This window comes from Hyaena hyaena, unplaced genomic scaffold, assembly GCF_003009895.1.
Source record: "Hyaena hyaena isolate Hyena2069 unplaced genomic scaffold, ASM300989v1 scaffold_149, whole genome shotgun sequence".
Lineage (NCBI taxonomy): Eukaryota > Metazoa > Chordata > Mammalia > Carnivora > Hyaenidae > Hyaena > Hyaena hyaena.
The window spans coordinates 1,795,410-1,812,762 of NW_024080781.1; the positions used below are offsets into that span (position 1 = coordinate 1,795,410).

General features: G+C 36.0%; 1 protein-coding gene across 1 annotated transcript in view; it reads right to left on the reverse strand.

Moving 5' to 3' along the window:
• Positions 1-17,353, reverse strand: part of ABCB5 (ATP binding cassette subfamily B member 5) — a 129,285-nt gene that overhangs the window by 19,782 nt on the left and 92,150 nt on the right. Inside the window, exons 20-23 of the mRNA XM_039238854.1 lie at positions 15,122-15,205; positions 8,979-9,182; positions 5,405-5,505; positions 4,413-4,553 (exon numbers count right to left, since the gene is read on the reverse strand). Coding sequence (XP_039094785.1) covers positions 4,413-4,553; positions 5,405-5,505; positions 8,979-9,182; positions 15,122-15,205 — 530 coding nt within the window. The remainder of the gene's footprint in view (positions 1-4,412; positions 4,554-5,404; positions 5,506-8,978; positions 9,183-15,121; positions 15,206-17,353) is intronic.

Below are 17,353 nucleotides of genomic sequence, written 5' to 3' on the forward strand. Positions count from 1 at the left end.
AAAAGCAAGTGCAGACACTGAGATGGGAGTTCCAGGGGCAGAAATGGTAAGTGTGTGCCACTTACAAAGATGTGGATGGAGCTGGAGTGTATTATGCTAAGGAAAGTAAGTCAATCAGAGAAAGACGAATACCATATGATTTCATTCATATGTGGAATTTGAGAAACAAAACAGATGAACATATGGGAGGGGAAAAAAAAAGAAAAAAAGAGAGGGAAACAAACCACAAGAGACTCTTAAAGATAGAGAATAAACTGAGGGTTGATGGCAGTAGGGAGGTAGAGATGGGCTAGATGAATAATGGGCAGTAAAGATGGCACTTGTGATGATGAGCACTGAGTGTTGTGTGTAAGTGATGAATCACTGAATTCTACTCCTGATGCCAATACTGTACTGTATGTTAACTAATTAGAAGTTAAATAAAAAATTGAAAAGAAAAAAGGACATGAAAAAACTGTGATAAATTAATGCAGGGACATGTTCTAACTGTATGTTAGATGTGTGGTATAGTTAGTATTCAGTTATCTGAATTTAAAATTAAACCAGAATACTTTTGAATTTTCATGCCCAAAAAAGGCAAGTATGGGGCTGACAGTTCACAAAAAAGAGTGGTGACTGAGGTTAGACAGGAAGGCAGAGGTCTTATCTGTAGGGCCCGTCAGGTTAAAGTAAGGAATTTGGCCTTATTTAAATTTCAATGGGAAGTCATTACAATATTTCAATAAATTGATGGAATTAGATTTGCGTTTTTAAAGGTAAGCCTAGCTACTGTGCTGAGAATGGATTATAGGGAAGCAGTGACATTAGTGAGCAGGTTTTGTTGGAGTGGCCCAGTCACAACAGGCCAGGAAGTAAGGATGAGGGTAACATGGGCAGAGATGGTAAGGAGTATTTTGGAGTTAGAGCTCTCAGCACTTGCTGCCACATGTGGTAGGTAAAAGCAAGAGAAGCAACAAATATGACCCCAATTTTGGGGCTGAGCAAATGCAATGATGGTGCTATTTGCTTAAGATAGGGAAATCTTGGGGAAGAGAACCCTTAGGAAGAAAAAACCTAGAGTTCTGTTTCAGACATAATAAGATATTATTAAACATCCAAGTCTAAAGGAGGGCAGCCTGGAATTTAGTCCCTATGCCTATATTTATTTATGTTTTAGACATAATAAGATGTTACTAGACATCCAAGTGAGATGCCCAACAAATAGCTAGATAAGCATGTGGTGCCAGGGGCAGGGTCAAAGTTAGAAATACAAGAAGGGAGTCCTTAGGACACAGATGATACTATCAGACTGGATGAAATCAGTAATGAGAGTGTGTAGGTGAAGAATGCTGAGAGCTCGAAAGCCCACCAACATGTGGAGGCCTGGCAGAGAAACAGGAGCCAGTCAAGGAGCAGAAGAGGGAGGGCCAGTGAAAAAGGAGAAAAGACTAGAGAAGAAAATGTTTCAGCAAGGAGAGTGTCAAATGCTGCCGAGGGGTCAAGATTAGGTAGATGGGAGAATGACCACTGGATCACTGTCTGCCTGGGTGAGATGGGGGTCAGTGGTGACTTTGCTAAATCTTTCTAGTGGCGTGGTGGGAACCAAGGCTTGACTGAAACGAATTTAAAAGATATTGGAGATGAGAAGGTGTAGAGAACAAAAACAGGCAACTCTTTGGAATTTGTTTTGCTGCAAAGGAGAGCAGAGGGCTACTGGAAGTAGGTAGAAGGGAACTTAGGGTCACAGAGAGATTTCGTTCTTTTTCTTAAGATAGATGATTATAAAGCAAAAACAAAAAAGAATAGTAGTGACAGAAAAACTAGTGTGAAGAGATGACTGCAGAAACTCATAAGCAGAGACAGTTACTTCTTCCCTGGAGATGGCACGCATGGTAGACCACGTGGCAGTGGTGAGTTTCATGATGGAAAGATGAGGTAGTTCTCTCTTGACTGCTTTGTTACACTACCTTCAGGAAGACCCACTGGCAATTAACTAAGATTACAATGTTTTTCAAATATGAAAATTCTTCTGTAAGAATTGATGAAATCATCAGGCATCCTACATTAGTATGAATATACTTAACTGGCTTGCCTTCTACTAATACTAATGACTGGTAACCCTAAAGAAATGAGACCCGAGGAATTTAAAGATGGCTGCAGAAAGTTCAGAGCAAAACGAGGAAAATATGTTCTGAGTCAAACACTTGGCTTGCAAACAAACTTCTGGAATACAACCAACTTTTAAGCTTGCAATTGCTTGTATCACATTGGAACCAAGGAAAAACTTGCTAATGTAGTGCAGGCTGGCAAGGTGAATGAATTACTGTAAGTGATTCTACGTTTAGTTTCTTGTTAATCTAAGTAAACTAGTTCATATAATCAGAATGAAGTCCAATACTAAATGTTACACTATGGTTTATATGTTTATACAGGCACACTGTATTAAAGTATAGGAAAACCCTATAGAACAAGGAGCTTACAATTTCTATTAAAAATTTAAATACAGATATTCCATTTTACAAGGAAATCTGCTTCCAAGAAACTGCTAAGTGGACTTATAGTCAGGTAAGATTCAGGAATACTGGGTTGATAAACTGGACTATTTTCCTCTGACTGCCTAGAAAAAAGCTTCCTGGGAACTCAGTTAGTATTTGATACATACATACATACATACATACATAATCATATGAGTAGAAACCAAATATTGCAAGTTATTCTGAAATTATTTGGCTTCAAATGATTTTTTTGTCATTTCCTCATACTGAATATATTATCAAAGTACAAATATGTGCCATCGCTGAGAAATCCAAAAGAATGTACCTGAGTCTTGGGAGGCAAACCCCAAATATGAGTTCCCAACATATTTTGCCAAAAGGCAGCATGTTTTGCACAGGAATAATCTCCCAAGTCAGTATTCTGAAGAGGCTAATCCTTGCTTTGATGTATGTATTTTGGTAGGCTTGTAAAAAAACATAAGGTTACACTTGGAGTCAAACATTGTATAGATTTCTCTAGCTCTAAATATCTAGTGGTGACATTTATTTTTTATTTCTTTGTAGTTCCTTTTTTCCACCATTTTTTCTTATTATATCTATGTTTTCCTTTATATCCTTGAACATTTTATACTAACTTATTTAATGTTGTTGCCCCCTAATTTTTATCATCTCTGTCAACAGATCTATTTTTATAACTTTTTTTTTCTATTTATGGATCACATTTTCCCCTTTCTGTAAATGTCTATAGTAATTTGTGTTGCATGGTGGATTATGTAAATATATTGGTAAGTGTCTGGATACTGCTGTCCCCCTTTAAAGAACACTGAATTTATTTTGGCAGCCATTAGGTTTACTGTGGAGTGGCTTGATCTGTGGTAGATTTGTTATTAACCTTTGCTAAGGTTGATCTAGAGTAGTTATTACTATAGCTATATTTTAGCTCTCTTCTGAGGTTTTATCCTTCCTGGATCACCACTGAATACCATAAGTATTCAGGGAAGACTTTTCACTCTGGCTGCTTTTTAAAATTTTATTTTATTTTTTATTTTTAGAGAAGGGGGGAGAGAGAGAGACAGGGGAGAGAGAGAGAGAGAGAGAGAGAGAGATAGGGGAAGAGCATGGAAGCAGGGGAGAGGGGCAGAGATAGAGAGAATCTTAAACAGGCCCCATGCTCAGCATGGAGTCTGATGCAGGACTTGATCCCATGACCCTGGGATCATCACCTGAGCTGAAAGCAAACAGTTGAACAGTAAACTGACTGAGCCACCTAGGTGCCCCTAGCAGTGACATTTATGATACAACTTAGCATGTTCTGTCATTTTACAGAGTTTTAGGAAGTTCAAAATTAACATTCAAAATTAATTTTTCTGATTTCAGAAGTTGAAGTTAGGTGTTCCTAGAGAGAAAAGCAACTCATTACTGTATGAACAGAATTCCAAAATGGAAGTTCCAACAAGTGCTTTGGGAAGAGGCAGCCTCATTGGGATGCCGTGATCAATTCCAAATGTGACTTTTCTAAAGGGAAATATTTATGTGTATTTCTTCTGGAGCAATTTGCTTAGCAAAGAACTCAACCTTTGCAGTCATATTTGATAATGTCATCTCCACCCTGGGAGTTCCATGAAGCCTTACAAATTCTCAAAGGAATGGATGACAAGAAGGCATATTTTTACCCCTACATTCCCACATTCTAGTAAACTGAAGTAGGGAGAAATTTATTTGCGTGTTTAACTAAGACTACTTGTACTATATTAGCATCATTATGTTACCAGGTAGAAAGCACTTAGAGATATTAAATAACAAAAAACATTTAAAAGTTTTCCCAGCATGTGTTTCCCACTATGTGATTTAAATGATAATGCCCTATAAACTAGACATCTTTCTGGTTAATTTAAGTACATAACCCTTTTACAGGGTTTAAATATTTGCACAACTTACATGAACATGCCCTCTGGAGTCATTCGTCCAGCTTGAATTAAATAGGCTCCAAATCGAAACCCCACTGCATAGGCAAAATACACAAAAGCATGGCTGAATGCATAACAGCTTCCAACGATCTGTGCTTTCTTCAAGGTATTTCTGAAATGCACAAAATTTACTAAAAATGGGACAAGAGATATTGCAAGTTCATTTAAATAAATGTAGAGTAACGAATTCAGAAGACTAACTTTGTTATCATTTAAGGGAGATACATTTTTCTAATAAGAAAGTTTTTAAAACTGAGAATTATTTTAGAGAAAACAGAAAATATGATTCTCTCTATAGCTATACACTCTATAGTTCATTGTAACAAAGCTGCCTCTGTATACTTTGAAATGAATGGATAAGGTCTGTGAATGAACAGCTAATGAGACTTGAAGAGATTTGGTTTTGAAGCATTTAGAAATATTTTCTGTTGTAATCTTTTACTACCACAATAAATAGGAGAAATTAAAAGGTGGTACCAACCACAAGCATGAGTGTAAAAGAGTACAAAGCTATCTCTCTGATAAAGTAATACAAATAGTATCACTAAGTAAATGTGATAAAGAGGACTAGTTTAAAATTAAAATGAGTGATTACATTTGTTATGTATACATTCATTTTCAAATACAAACTATTTTAGAGATTCAGTATAAAGGACTGAGCAATCTTATTTCCTTTCTTGAATATATTTCCTCAATTTTGTTTCAGGAAAATAATAAAAATGTGCATACTTAGGAATAGTTCATAGCAATGTGGGAGAACTTAAATTTTCTACCTGTGCTTGTTCTCAATTCCTTCTCTAGTCTCCTCTTGGTGAACTTATATGAGGAATTATGATATACCATTATTAGGAAAGATTCTAGATCAAATGAACTGGCCTGCAAACCACTGCAGTCATCCAGGAAGACTGCCTTCACAGGGACAACTATAGTTAGTGAATGGACTCAGTATGAATCTATAATCACCTGTGCTGTGTCTGAAGCATCTCCTCATATGTTTGCTCAAAGGCTTTTTCTCTTGTTAATGACACTATAGTCCGAATATTTTCCACAGCTTCAGTTGCTACCTTATAAAATAGAACAGTAAGATACAGAAATAAAATTAGTAATGGTTAACTTCTCTGGCTCAGTCACTTATACTGGCAGCATATTAAATAAAGCATTAAGTCAATAAGTTTTTCTGTTTTCTTAGCTTCTTTTTTGCTTTCCTAAAAACAATACAGGAAAATAACATTTTAGGATAACAGGCTCAAGGAAAAATTTTTTTAAAGATTTAGTCCACTGATCTAAATTCAGTCCCCTTCAGGTCTTCACTGAATGTCAATTTAAGCTGGTTCCAGGGGTGCCTGAGTGGCTCAGTCAGTTAAGCATCCGACTTTGGCTCAGGTCATGATCTCGCAGTTCATGGGTTTGGGCCCTGCGTCAGACTGTGCTGACAGCTTGGAGCCTGGAACCTGGAGCCTGCTTTGGATTCTATGTCTCCCTCTCTCTTTGCCCCTCCCCTGTTCACACTCCATCTCTCTGTCTCTATCTCTTTCAAAATGAATAAATGTTAAAAATTTTTTAACTGCTTCCATAGGCAGAGAGATCAAACATTAGCATTATGCCATATGTAACTGTGCAAAGGAATTGAAAGATAATTCAATAAGACAGTAAAAAAGAATCAAATAATTACTTATTTGTAATTATTTGAGTAATTGTCTGACTCTAGCACAGATGCAAATAGCAACCCCAAAACCCTCTCACAAGCACAGCAGTAAAGTAATATGGGTATGACTATTAAATGCTGTATAAGGTACCATTTTTCATTTTGATGTTTGTGACCTTTAAAAAGATATTTAATTCAAATATAACTAATGCTTTTCCATATTAATATAATTTTTGAAAAGAAGGAATAATCACATGGGATCCAAAATGGAGGAAACTTTTGGCTTAGAATAATTTGTTGGACATGAGAACACATGTCGACTTGAAAGAGAAATTTCCTGCTTTCGCATTCTGTTTCCAGAATAGCAGAGTGGATTGAGGGACAGAGGAAGACCTGGATGGACACCCAGTGTTATTAAAGAATAACTTGATTACAGGAGAGAATCAGATTTCTGGAGGTGGGCAGGACATCGGGATTCTGTTCTCAATTTTGCCTTTGAGTTGTTCTAAATTCTCATTAATTCAAAGTATACTCAAAGAAACCTCCATTTGTACCATACTTTGTAGTATGCAAGAAAACTACGTAAAAGTGCTAAAACCTTGAGGAAAAAAACAAACAGAAAAATCTTTGTGATCATTTTTCACAATGGAGAAAGGACTAGTATCATTACAGAATCCTAGAAAATGGTCTTTTTTTTTTTAAAATTTTTTTTTAATGTTTTATTTATTTCTAGGAGAGAGATAGAGACAGCATGAGCAGGGGAGGGTCAGAGAGAGAGGGAATCACAGACTCTGAAACAGGCTCCAGGCTCTGAGCTGGCAGTCAGCACAGAGCCCGATGCGGGGCTCGAACCCACGAACCGCAAGATCATGACCCAAGCGAACGTCGGATGCTTAGCCGACTAAGCCACCCAGGCGCCCCGAAAATGGTCTCTTAAAAACACTCATATGACTGCTTTAAGTCTGAAAAGTAAAACATTTGATGATTTGTCCAAATCTACACATGCAACTAAAGAAGGACCAATATGCTTTATTTGGTGTTTGGTAAAAAGATTCAAAGCTACTGAGAAAGACACAGATTGTTTGATCAGAGTTACTGATTGTATAGTCTGAAGTTATTCTAATAATCTGAAAAGGAAAAATCAAAGGATACATATAAAATTAAAAGCTCATGACATAAAAATTAAGATGAGTAAAATACAATCAATTAGGGCCCCATTAATTTTGGAAGTTGTGATAATTCTCAGCACAGGGAGGGCCAAGCAATTTTTCACTGTCTCTGAGGCAAATATATGCTCTATAGTTCAGTATGTACTGCCCCGACATTCCAAGGGTCCTCATCTAATTCAAGGAAGGTAGAAAGGTCCAAGGGTCACACAAACCAAATTTTGAAGAGTCATGTGCTCGGCATAGCTATTCATGAATATTCATGCTATTTATAATGTGCCAATGGTGACAGTCAATGCGAAATAGACCATAACTAGTATTAAAATCATTTTCATAATCAGAGGATGTTCACCCAAGTGATAAAGTTCTTTGAAACTATATCATGAGAGGAACAGCTTAAATAAGACCTGGGGATGGATGACTAGAGGAGACTTGGCATTTACACAATACAGCTTCCTAAAAGCTGCCACGAGAAACAGGCTTTGGATCTCTACTGAAATGAAAGCCAAGCAAGGTAGAAGGCCACCAAAAATAAATAAATAAACAAACAATCTCCTCTAAAAAACTCCAAAGCACAACCGCAACCTGCCTACTATCCAAAGGCTATTCAAGGGTAGGCAGCCTCAGAAACTAATGCACTGCCTACCACTGGAAGGAAAGGACTGGTAAATGACAGACAAAGGATTCCTTCTTTAGGTAAGTGGTTGGATTAAATGGCATTTCTTTAATTCTCAGATGTTATGATATTATAATACTAATGTTTACTTAAATCCAAGACAATGATTATTTTTATAAATAATGATTCATCCTGAGAAGCTTCAATATGACAAGGCATTTTCCCAGTAATCACAATGATCAGTATAAATGTAGATCAGTATAAAGATGGTCCTTGTTTCTAGCCTTATTTTAGGCACTATCAGTAACAGCAAATTGCCTTATTTTCAGTAACTGTTATATTTCCTCTACATTTTGAAAACTAAAATAATTGAAGTCATTTAAGAAAATTTAATTTTTCAACAATCAGAGAATGGGGAATCATGATGTTAGCAAATTCCCCCATGATATGGTAATATGGCTGGCACCACTGAGGGCTTATTATCTTCCAGACACTATCCTAAGTGTCTTACATATAATAATGTTAATGTTATATACTACTTACAAAAATCTGCAAGTGATGTTATTTTTTTAAAGATTTTTAAACGTTTATTTATTTTTGAGAGAGAGGGAGACAGAAAGACAGAGTGTGAGGGGGGAAGGGCAGAGAGAAGGGGAGACACAGAATCTGAAGCAGGCTCCAAGCTCTCAGCTGTCAGCAAAGAGCCCGACATGGGGCTCAAACTCATGAACTGTGAGGTCATGACCTAAGCCAAAGTTGGACACTTAACTGACTAAGCCACCCAAGTGACCCAGTGACATTATTATTACCACTTTACAGATGAAGAAATTGAAGTCCAGAAAGGCTGACATAACTTGCTCATATCATACATTTGTTAGTGATAGAACCTGAACTCTAATTCAGCCAATTTGACTCTAGAGCCTATACTCTAAATCACGAATTCTACTACTATAACATATCTACTCCCCATACTAAACTAGTCTGTATACATTTCAATGAATATGTAATACTTCACAGATTCCTAAGAAAGAAAGTTAACATACTATAAAAATGGGATCTCTGATTGTTTTCCTCTCAAAATGTTATGATGGTAACAAGTCTTTATTTTACCTTCCCAGCACGCTTAAGTTCTTGCTTATCCTTATTGGCAAAACCAGTCATAGCTGTGGTTTCAATCATTCCTGTCAGAGCAAGTATTGGAGCAATACTCAGAATCAAGAGTGTCATCTCCCATCCATATATGAAGGAAATGATAACTGACACTCCCATGTTAGTTGCATTTTGTGTTAAGACACCAACCCTTGAACCTGTTGCCTATAATCAGATAGATTTGGGGAAAAAAGTCAATTAATTTTATATTTACAAGAATTTCTATTATAGTTTCTTACAAAACAAGACAGGCTTTCTTTTTTAGGATTCATACTTCACATTTTTATTTTGAACTTGTACTTAGAGGTTAAATAATACCCATAACTTAAAAATCTATCCTCTACTAAGGAGTCACGATGCTTTGTTTTCCTTATGTTGGATATTGTTGTCCTTTGACATGTCCCTATCATTCTCTGAATATAGCCTTACTTTCTGACACAAAAAGATTCTCCAGGCTCTACCCCTGGAATCTAACATTTCTTCAAGGAGTCCTGGTTTCTTTTGGTAGCCAAAGTTATTTAGAAGTAAGCCTCCCTAAAGGCTCTGCCTTATTCCTAAAAAATGTTTTCTGGCTTCAGCTTTAATACTGCATTTGGTAATCTGCTATTTTCCCATTTCTCACTAAACTATTAAAGAAAACTCCAAAAGCATAAAAACAAGTAACAATTGCACACATCAAACAAACCATTAAATAATAAAAACTAAGACAACAGATAAAGTATTTTAAATGTCTTAGCATATTATACACTAACTCTAAGACTTATGAGGCTGAAATGTGAATGTCATTTGCTGCTTAATACTGACTTAAATTCTGTCTCTTGATACAGATGGATGAAGGATGATGCCAGAGACAAAAGATGTTGAGGGGCACCTGGGTGGCTCAGTCAGTTGGGCGTCCAACTTCGGCTCAGGTCATGATCTCGCTGTCAGTGAGTTTGAGCCTCACATTGGGCTCTGTGCTAACAGCTCAGAGCCTGGAGCCTGCTTCGGATTCTCTGTCTCCCTCTCTCTCTGCCCCACCCGTGCTCATGTTCTCTCTCTCTCTCAAAAATAAATAAACATTAAAAAAAATTAAAAAAACATGTTGAGATGTTGTATGTTATAGGATAGATTGTGTTTCCCCCATCCCCAGTTTATATTTTGAGGTCCTGACTCCCAGTTCCTCAGAATGTGACTGTATTTGGAAATGAGATCTTTATCTATTTTTTCACTTATTTATTTTTGAGAGAGATAGCCAGAGAGAGAGAGAGAGAGAGAGAGAGAGAGCGTGTGAGAGAGAGATAGAGAGGGAGAGAGAGAGCGAGCTCACAAGCAGGGGAGATGCAGAGAAAGAGAGACAGAGAATGCAAATCAGGCTCCAGGCTTTGAGCTGTTAGCACAGAGTCCAATGCAGGTCTCAAAGCCTGCATCAAATGAACTGTGAGATCTTGACCTCAACAGAAGTCAGATGCTTAACTGACTAAGCCACCCAGGTGGCCCTGAAACGAGGTCTTTAAAGAGGTAAGTAAGTTAAAATAAAGGGCCTACTCCAGTATGACTGATGTCCTTATAAGCAAAGGAAATCTGAAGCACCTGGGTAGTTCATTCAGTTAAGCATCCAACGTCAGCTCAGGGAATGATCTCATGGTTTGTGAGTTCGGGCCACATGTTGGTGTCTGTGCTGATAGCTCAGAGCCTGGAATATGCTTCAGATTCTGTGTTTCCGTCTCTCACTGCCCCTCTCCTGCTCTCTATCTCTCTCTGTCTCTCTCTTTCTCAAAAATAAATAAAAATTAAAAAAATTAAAAAGAAAAGGAAATTTGAATTCAGGCATGTACTCACATATGGGAGGGACCATTGGAGGACACAGTAAGAAGACAGCTATCTACAAGTCAAGTACAGAGGACTCAAAATGAAACCAATCCTGACACCTTGATCTTGGACTTCCAATCTTCAAAACTGTGAGGAAATAAGCTACTGTTGTGTAAGCCACCCAGTCTGTGGTATTTTTGTTATGGCAGCCTTAGCAAATGATACACTTACATGTTCCTCTCCTCCCACCCAGCTGCCTTTTGAGAATGATGGTAGAATAAGAAGCTGAATTTAGTTTTCCTGTTCCAGGAAGAATTAACAGAAAAAATAGTCATTTGGCTTTGAAAAATATTACAAGAACTGAAGGAAAATAAGAACAGAGTCTTAAAAACCTAGAGGATAATGTACCTCTGAAAAGAATTTAGGACTGGAATCAGAGGAAATTTAGTTTCTCTTCCTTAGATTCTTTAGCAACATGCAAGAAGATACAAGTTTTTCTTAGAATTAAAAACAGGAAGTCATGAGTATGGATTATTACTATGTCTATGGAATTTTGCTAAATGTAGAGAATACAAATTTTGTAAGAAAATTATAGTGGATTGGACTGTGGATTACTTTTTCTGATCAGATACCACAGTGTTGTGTTTACTATGTCTATAAAGTACTATATAGTACTAAAAATATACGAAATAGGTCAACATTTCCAAATGAAGCACTCATCACAATATTCTTAATTCACAGTAACTCAACATTCAGAAAACTTGGAAAATTTAAAATGGAATATCTCATTTCAGTAGAATTTCTTCATAAAACTAAATAGTGAAAATGAAGCTGAAACCAAAGTAAGTTTCTGAGTGGCTCATTCATTAGTTAAGCAAAGAAAATCATTTATGGATAGTGAGTTAATTAAATCATGTTTAACTGCAGCAGAGGAAGAAATGTGTTCAGCGAGCTTAAACCTGTATCAGATGATTAGCATTTTGGTAAGAACAGTTGCTCAAAGAGTGGACAACGTTGCAGCACACCAACAGTCAATCAAAAACTAGGCAGCTTTTTTGAATAGCTTTCCCTGTCTCTTGATGGACTGACATATGCTACTGTTATTGCTCAGTTGCTGGTTCTTTGAGGAGCCAATGCTGAGTCAGAAGTGACAAAAAAAATTGGTTGCTGTGAATGGTCTGTGTGGAGATACTACAGGTCAAAATATTTTCATAGAAGCTAAAAAAAAATGAAGTCAGTGTAACCTGAAGTGGAATCTGCTAAGATATATTACAACTGATGGTGGCAAGAAGACTTGTAGAGTAGAAAAAAAGGCTTAGTTGGACAAATTTATAAAGTTTGTGAAAATGTAAGATGTTTAAAGGCCAAGTTTATTTCCTGTATTGTTTATCAGCAAGTATTTGGTGGAAAATAACTTCTCACACACACTTACTGGACCAGTATGGTTAATGGTGAAGTTCGTTTACCTTATAGATTTAACTATTTTTATTTCTATTTTTGTGAAATATGGAAGCTGAATATGTTGATTTACCACACAACAGTTTGAGAGTTTAGCAGTAATAAAGTCTCACTGTAATATTTTGAGTTCAGGGCTGAGACTGAAATTTTCCTTTACAAGAAGATTTACCTTTAACCACTATGGCTTTGAATATTAGCTTTTGCTATAGACTTGATAATGTTTCTTAATGAATTCAACCTAAAATGTAAAGGCAAAACAGCAATTACATGCCAACATTATATTGTGGCAAAGTCATTTTGATGATTGAGAACATTGTTTGAATCACAAAAAGTATCAAACTGTTTTATACCCTTCCTATGTCAAAAAGTTAAATCAGGAAATGAGGTAACTACTGTCTAGATAATGATATTCTAGTTCTACCTAATCAATTCTTCTGGTTCTTGGAATTAATAAGTGAAGTTTTTATGATTTCTTGGGGCTATATAATTATAGTTCTGGTGGGAAGAATTCTTGGAACTAACATTGTATCTGTCAGTGGTATATCAAGTGCACACTGTGGCATGAATAACATACTTTCTTGTGGACAAAAATGAGGTAACACTTTTGGGTGATGAAAAGGGGTTGCTGAAATATACAGAAATAAGACCTTGTAATTTTGTGGAACCTAGATTCCCAAAGAATCTAAAATGGCTTTGTACTTCTAATAACACTATATATTACACAGAAAATAGTCTGTTGACAGATGTATGGCAATAAGCCATTACCTTGGGCTGAAATAATATCAGTTAAATTGGCTGTATTCAGTAAACTATTTCAGGAATCATGTTGTTCCATGACTTTATTTCACTAACATGTTTTTCTCATGACTCTCAAAGTACCAGAGTTTCTAAAAATGGTAAGGGTGTATATATTTTTGGCCATGAGTGAAGGTTTAAAAATAATATTTACTATTATTAAGGATCTATTTTATGAACACTTACTGTAATACGTATGATAAAATAAAATTTAACTGAAATTACATGATAACTGAAATGGAATATGCCTTAAGTTGATAAGATAGGAAATATGACCCCGAATAATTATTTCCTAATTCATCTCTAGTCTAGTGTGTGTTTGTGAGAAAATACATAGCAGATAAATAATAGTGGTAAATAATTCTTCCTTCCACAGAAAGAGTATCCATTCAAGTTAGATATGAACCTACCTTTATATTGCAAAGCAAGCGTTTATGTGACACAGTCTCACTCTTGCAAAACTTCTTGTTCTACTTTCTAAATTCAACAGCTTTAAAATCTGCCACCAGTAATTCAATCATTTATTCTTTAGCTATTACTTTTTTAATCAATGGTCTGACTTGCCCAGAAATTATTATGAGACCAACATTTACAAACTGGAACAAGAAAGTCTGCAGTGATCAAACAGTATTAGTCAGATGCTTGTAAGCAATTAGGCTGACAAATGTTTTCATTCATTTTTCTCAATGAAAGACAACGCTATTTGTTAAAAACAACTAATGAATGTAAGGAAGGTAATGTTGGTCTTTCAGTTCTAGTTTGTTCTTTTGGCTAAAGTAAATATTTGCTAAAAGAGAAGATACAATATATGTAAAATATAACTGCTAGTAGAAATGTCTATTTCACTGGGATTGTAAAAATGTTGAATGATAGGTAGTAAGAGAAAAACAGCACAGTAAAGAAAAAGAAAAAATAGTAAATTTTGTGGAATGGGGATTCAACTGGAATTATATGGATATTTCTGCCTAATATGTGGACCTTATAATTCCTAAACACAGAAGTTGTCATTCTATTGTGCTATGTAAGATTAATGCCACACTAGTAACTTGACTATTAAGTGAAATATTATCCACAATTTTCCCCCTTATGCCAGTAAAATTGATTCCTTAGACTTATTTTAAAAAAATTAAAAAAAATTTAATGTATATTTATTTCTGAGAGACAGAGAGTGACAGAGAATGAACAGGAGAGAGACAGAGAGAGAGGGAGACACAGAATCTGAAGCAGGCTTCAGGCTCCAAGCTGTCAGCACAGAGCCCGACATGGGGCTTGAACCTACGAACCGGGAGATCATGACCTGAGCCAAAGTCAGATGCTTAATCAACTGACCCACGCAGGTGCTCCTATAAATTCTATCTAATAAATTTAGAGCCTTGCCTTCCAAGTAATGAAAAAGTGTTCAGAAAAAAAAAAGATGATACCACTTTTCCTTTTGAACTCTTTCTACATCATAACATTAATTTTAAAAGCCATTATGGATACATGTGAATATTCACAACTGTAACCAACTTGTTCTATTCTTTGGTAATACAAAGGAAAAACTACACCTTCTTCTACTTTTTTCCTGTAACTACCCTTACAAGGAAAAACTACACTTTCTTCTTTTATTAAAACTTTGAAATTGTGTGTGTGTGTTTTCATTTTGTTACTTTTCTAGTCTTACTATTTATTTCTGAGCTCTTTTCTCTAACTCATGCGTAGTAGCTTCTTTAGTCTTCTGGTTATCTTATTACATGTGCTAAATCTCCACCCCTCCCTTTTCCCTATTATTTATATGAGTATATAGTTGACATATAATGTAATTATTAGTTTCAGGTATACAACCTAGTGACTCAATGAAATCTTTTATTTATTTATTCTTTTGTTAAAAATATCCAGAACTGAAAGGTTTTCTTCTTTCATTAATTGAGAGCTTCCAGTTAGTCCTGAGACTTACCTGATCTCCTTAAGGATGTGGGTAATCTTAGTATAGCTCACAAATATGCATTGACACGTGTGTGTGTGTGTGTGTGTGTGTGTACATACACTATTACACCATTTAAGAATAAAAATATACATACTCCTTGGATTTGTGCTATATCGATGGCTAATATTGTTGTCAAGGCTCCTGTGCTGTTTTCCTTATCATCAAACCAGGAAATATCCTAGAGAAAAAGGAGATTTTTTTTTAATTTATTTTTTTTCTAGGAGAGAGAGAGAGAGAGAGAGACAGCATGAGCAGGGGAGGGTCAGAAAGAGAGGGAGTCACAGACTGAAACAGGCTCCAGGCTCTGAGCTGGCAGTCAGCACAAAGCCCGACGCGGGGCTCGAGCCCACAAACCGCGAGATCATGACCTAAGCGAAAGTCGGACGCTTAACCGACTAAGCCACCCAGGCGCCCCGAGAAAAAAGAGAATTAACATACAGTTACCAAAACAAAAACAAAAAAACCCTCCAAGACAAACAAACAAAAAACCAAACCAAAACAAACATGGTTATCAAAAAGATTCTTCTCTGATTTATGATTCTGCTATAATAAGTCAAAAGGTATTTACCTGCCCCCTCACTTACAGGTATTTAATTCTTATCAATAGTATGGATCAAATGACTCTTGTTTCTTACTTCACAAATACCTATACTTGGATACAAAATGAAGAATGCAAGTCCAGTATCTTGGAGCCATTACCAATGCTACAATACTGTATAATAATCAACATCAAAAATGGCCATTTTGAATCAGCAAGTAAGTTGTAATTTTAATGAAGAGCAGACTACTTAAAAAGGTAATGCACAACATGATTTGGAAATATTTACAAAGCTTTCTATCTAAACTGATTAATGATACAAAGTCTATCTCCTTCTCTTTAGGATCCACTTAGGCAAGATTTTCCGTGATACTTCATATTACTCCTTAGATCTTATAACCACTAGGCATTGTGAAAGTCTAAAGAAGCAAAGAGGCTGATATAAAACCCCTGTGGCCAAGAAGCATGCAATCTGAAGGAGATAGGTCACAAATACAAGCAATAAAAGCATAACATTATAGCCAGTTTCATTTTTAACAGCAAATAGAGATAGCACTTCTAAGCAGTTCTCAACCTAAGGCATTCTGATTTCCTTTTATTAGCTATTGAATGTTTCCTCCCACTCACTCAAACCACTTAGATCTCTTGTGGATTAAAATAATATGGAACCTGTCTCTGAAAAATGACTTATTTTTAGTAAGTGAAGAGCCAAAGAATTGTTGGCTTACAACTCAGCCAGGGCCCTGACACCCAGGTTACATGTTTCTGGCGACTAAGGAAAAAAACTCATAAAAGAGAGAAGACTGTGCATTCATCATACAGTTATGTGAGAAGAAAGCTTCCATGGAGAAATATGACAAGAGCAAGGGTGGGCACAGCCCCAGCATGACAGCACTACTCTCTCTGTAAGGCCCTGCATGGGGAAGGTGTCCCAAAGTGTGGAGGGTCTAAGATGCCCCAAGGGCATCCTATAGAAATCACAATCTGCACTACCAATTATCACTTTAAAAACACAGCCGCACTCATGAGCCCAACATATTGTGAACATACATCAGCAATGTAATAACTATAGCATTCTTGAACTGGAAGACATTACCTATTTTTTTATTGTATACTCAAAAAACTTAAGATAAACTTTACATTTTCTAATTATTTCTTTATTTAAACATTGTATGGAACACACAAAGAATTTTTAGATACAATATAAAGTAAAAATGTAGAAAGACAATTTATTGTGGAATATTACATTCTTGATTCTAGTGTATCTTTCTATAACACACTAGGCATAGTATACAAATGGGGCTAGTCTTAGTTATTATCTGATCTTCAATAGGCAAGATATCCAAAATTATTTTCAAACAAGTCAGCATTGTGCACTCTAGGGACTGTATTCCATCATACAGAAACATAAAACACTTAGTTTCTGGAACATAGCTGGTGTCAAATAAAATTTAGCTTGCTTTTTCTTTTTCTGATGGTAAATTGATTATAAGTAAGGTCATCAGGTTTTTGGATAGTAGTAAATCCTTTTTTTTTTTGGATAGTAGTAAATCCAGTAGTATACTAGAAATAAAAAATTCAGTAACACTATGATGCATACATATTTGGTATGCATACCTATTTTATCAGCTAATCATCATAATTATATGAGGTAGATACTATGAATATCCATATTTTATAAATGAGGAAACCGAGGTACTGAGAGAATAAATAACTTTGCCCAAGGTCACACAGAGGGCAAGTGCCAAGGCCAGGATTGGAACCTATGCAACCAAATGCCAGAGTTTT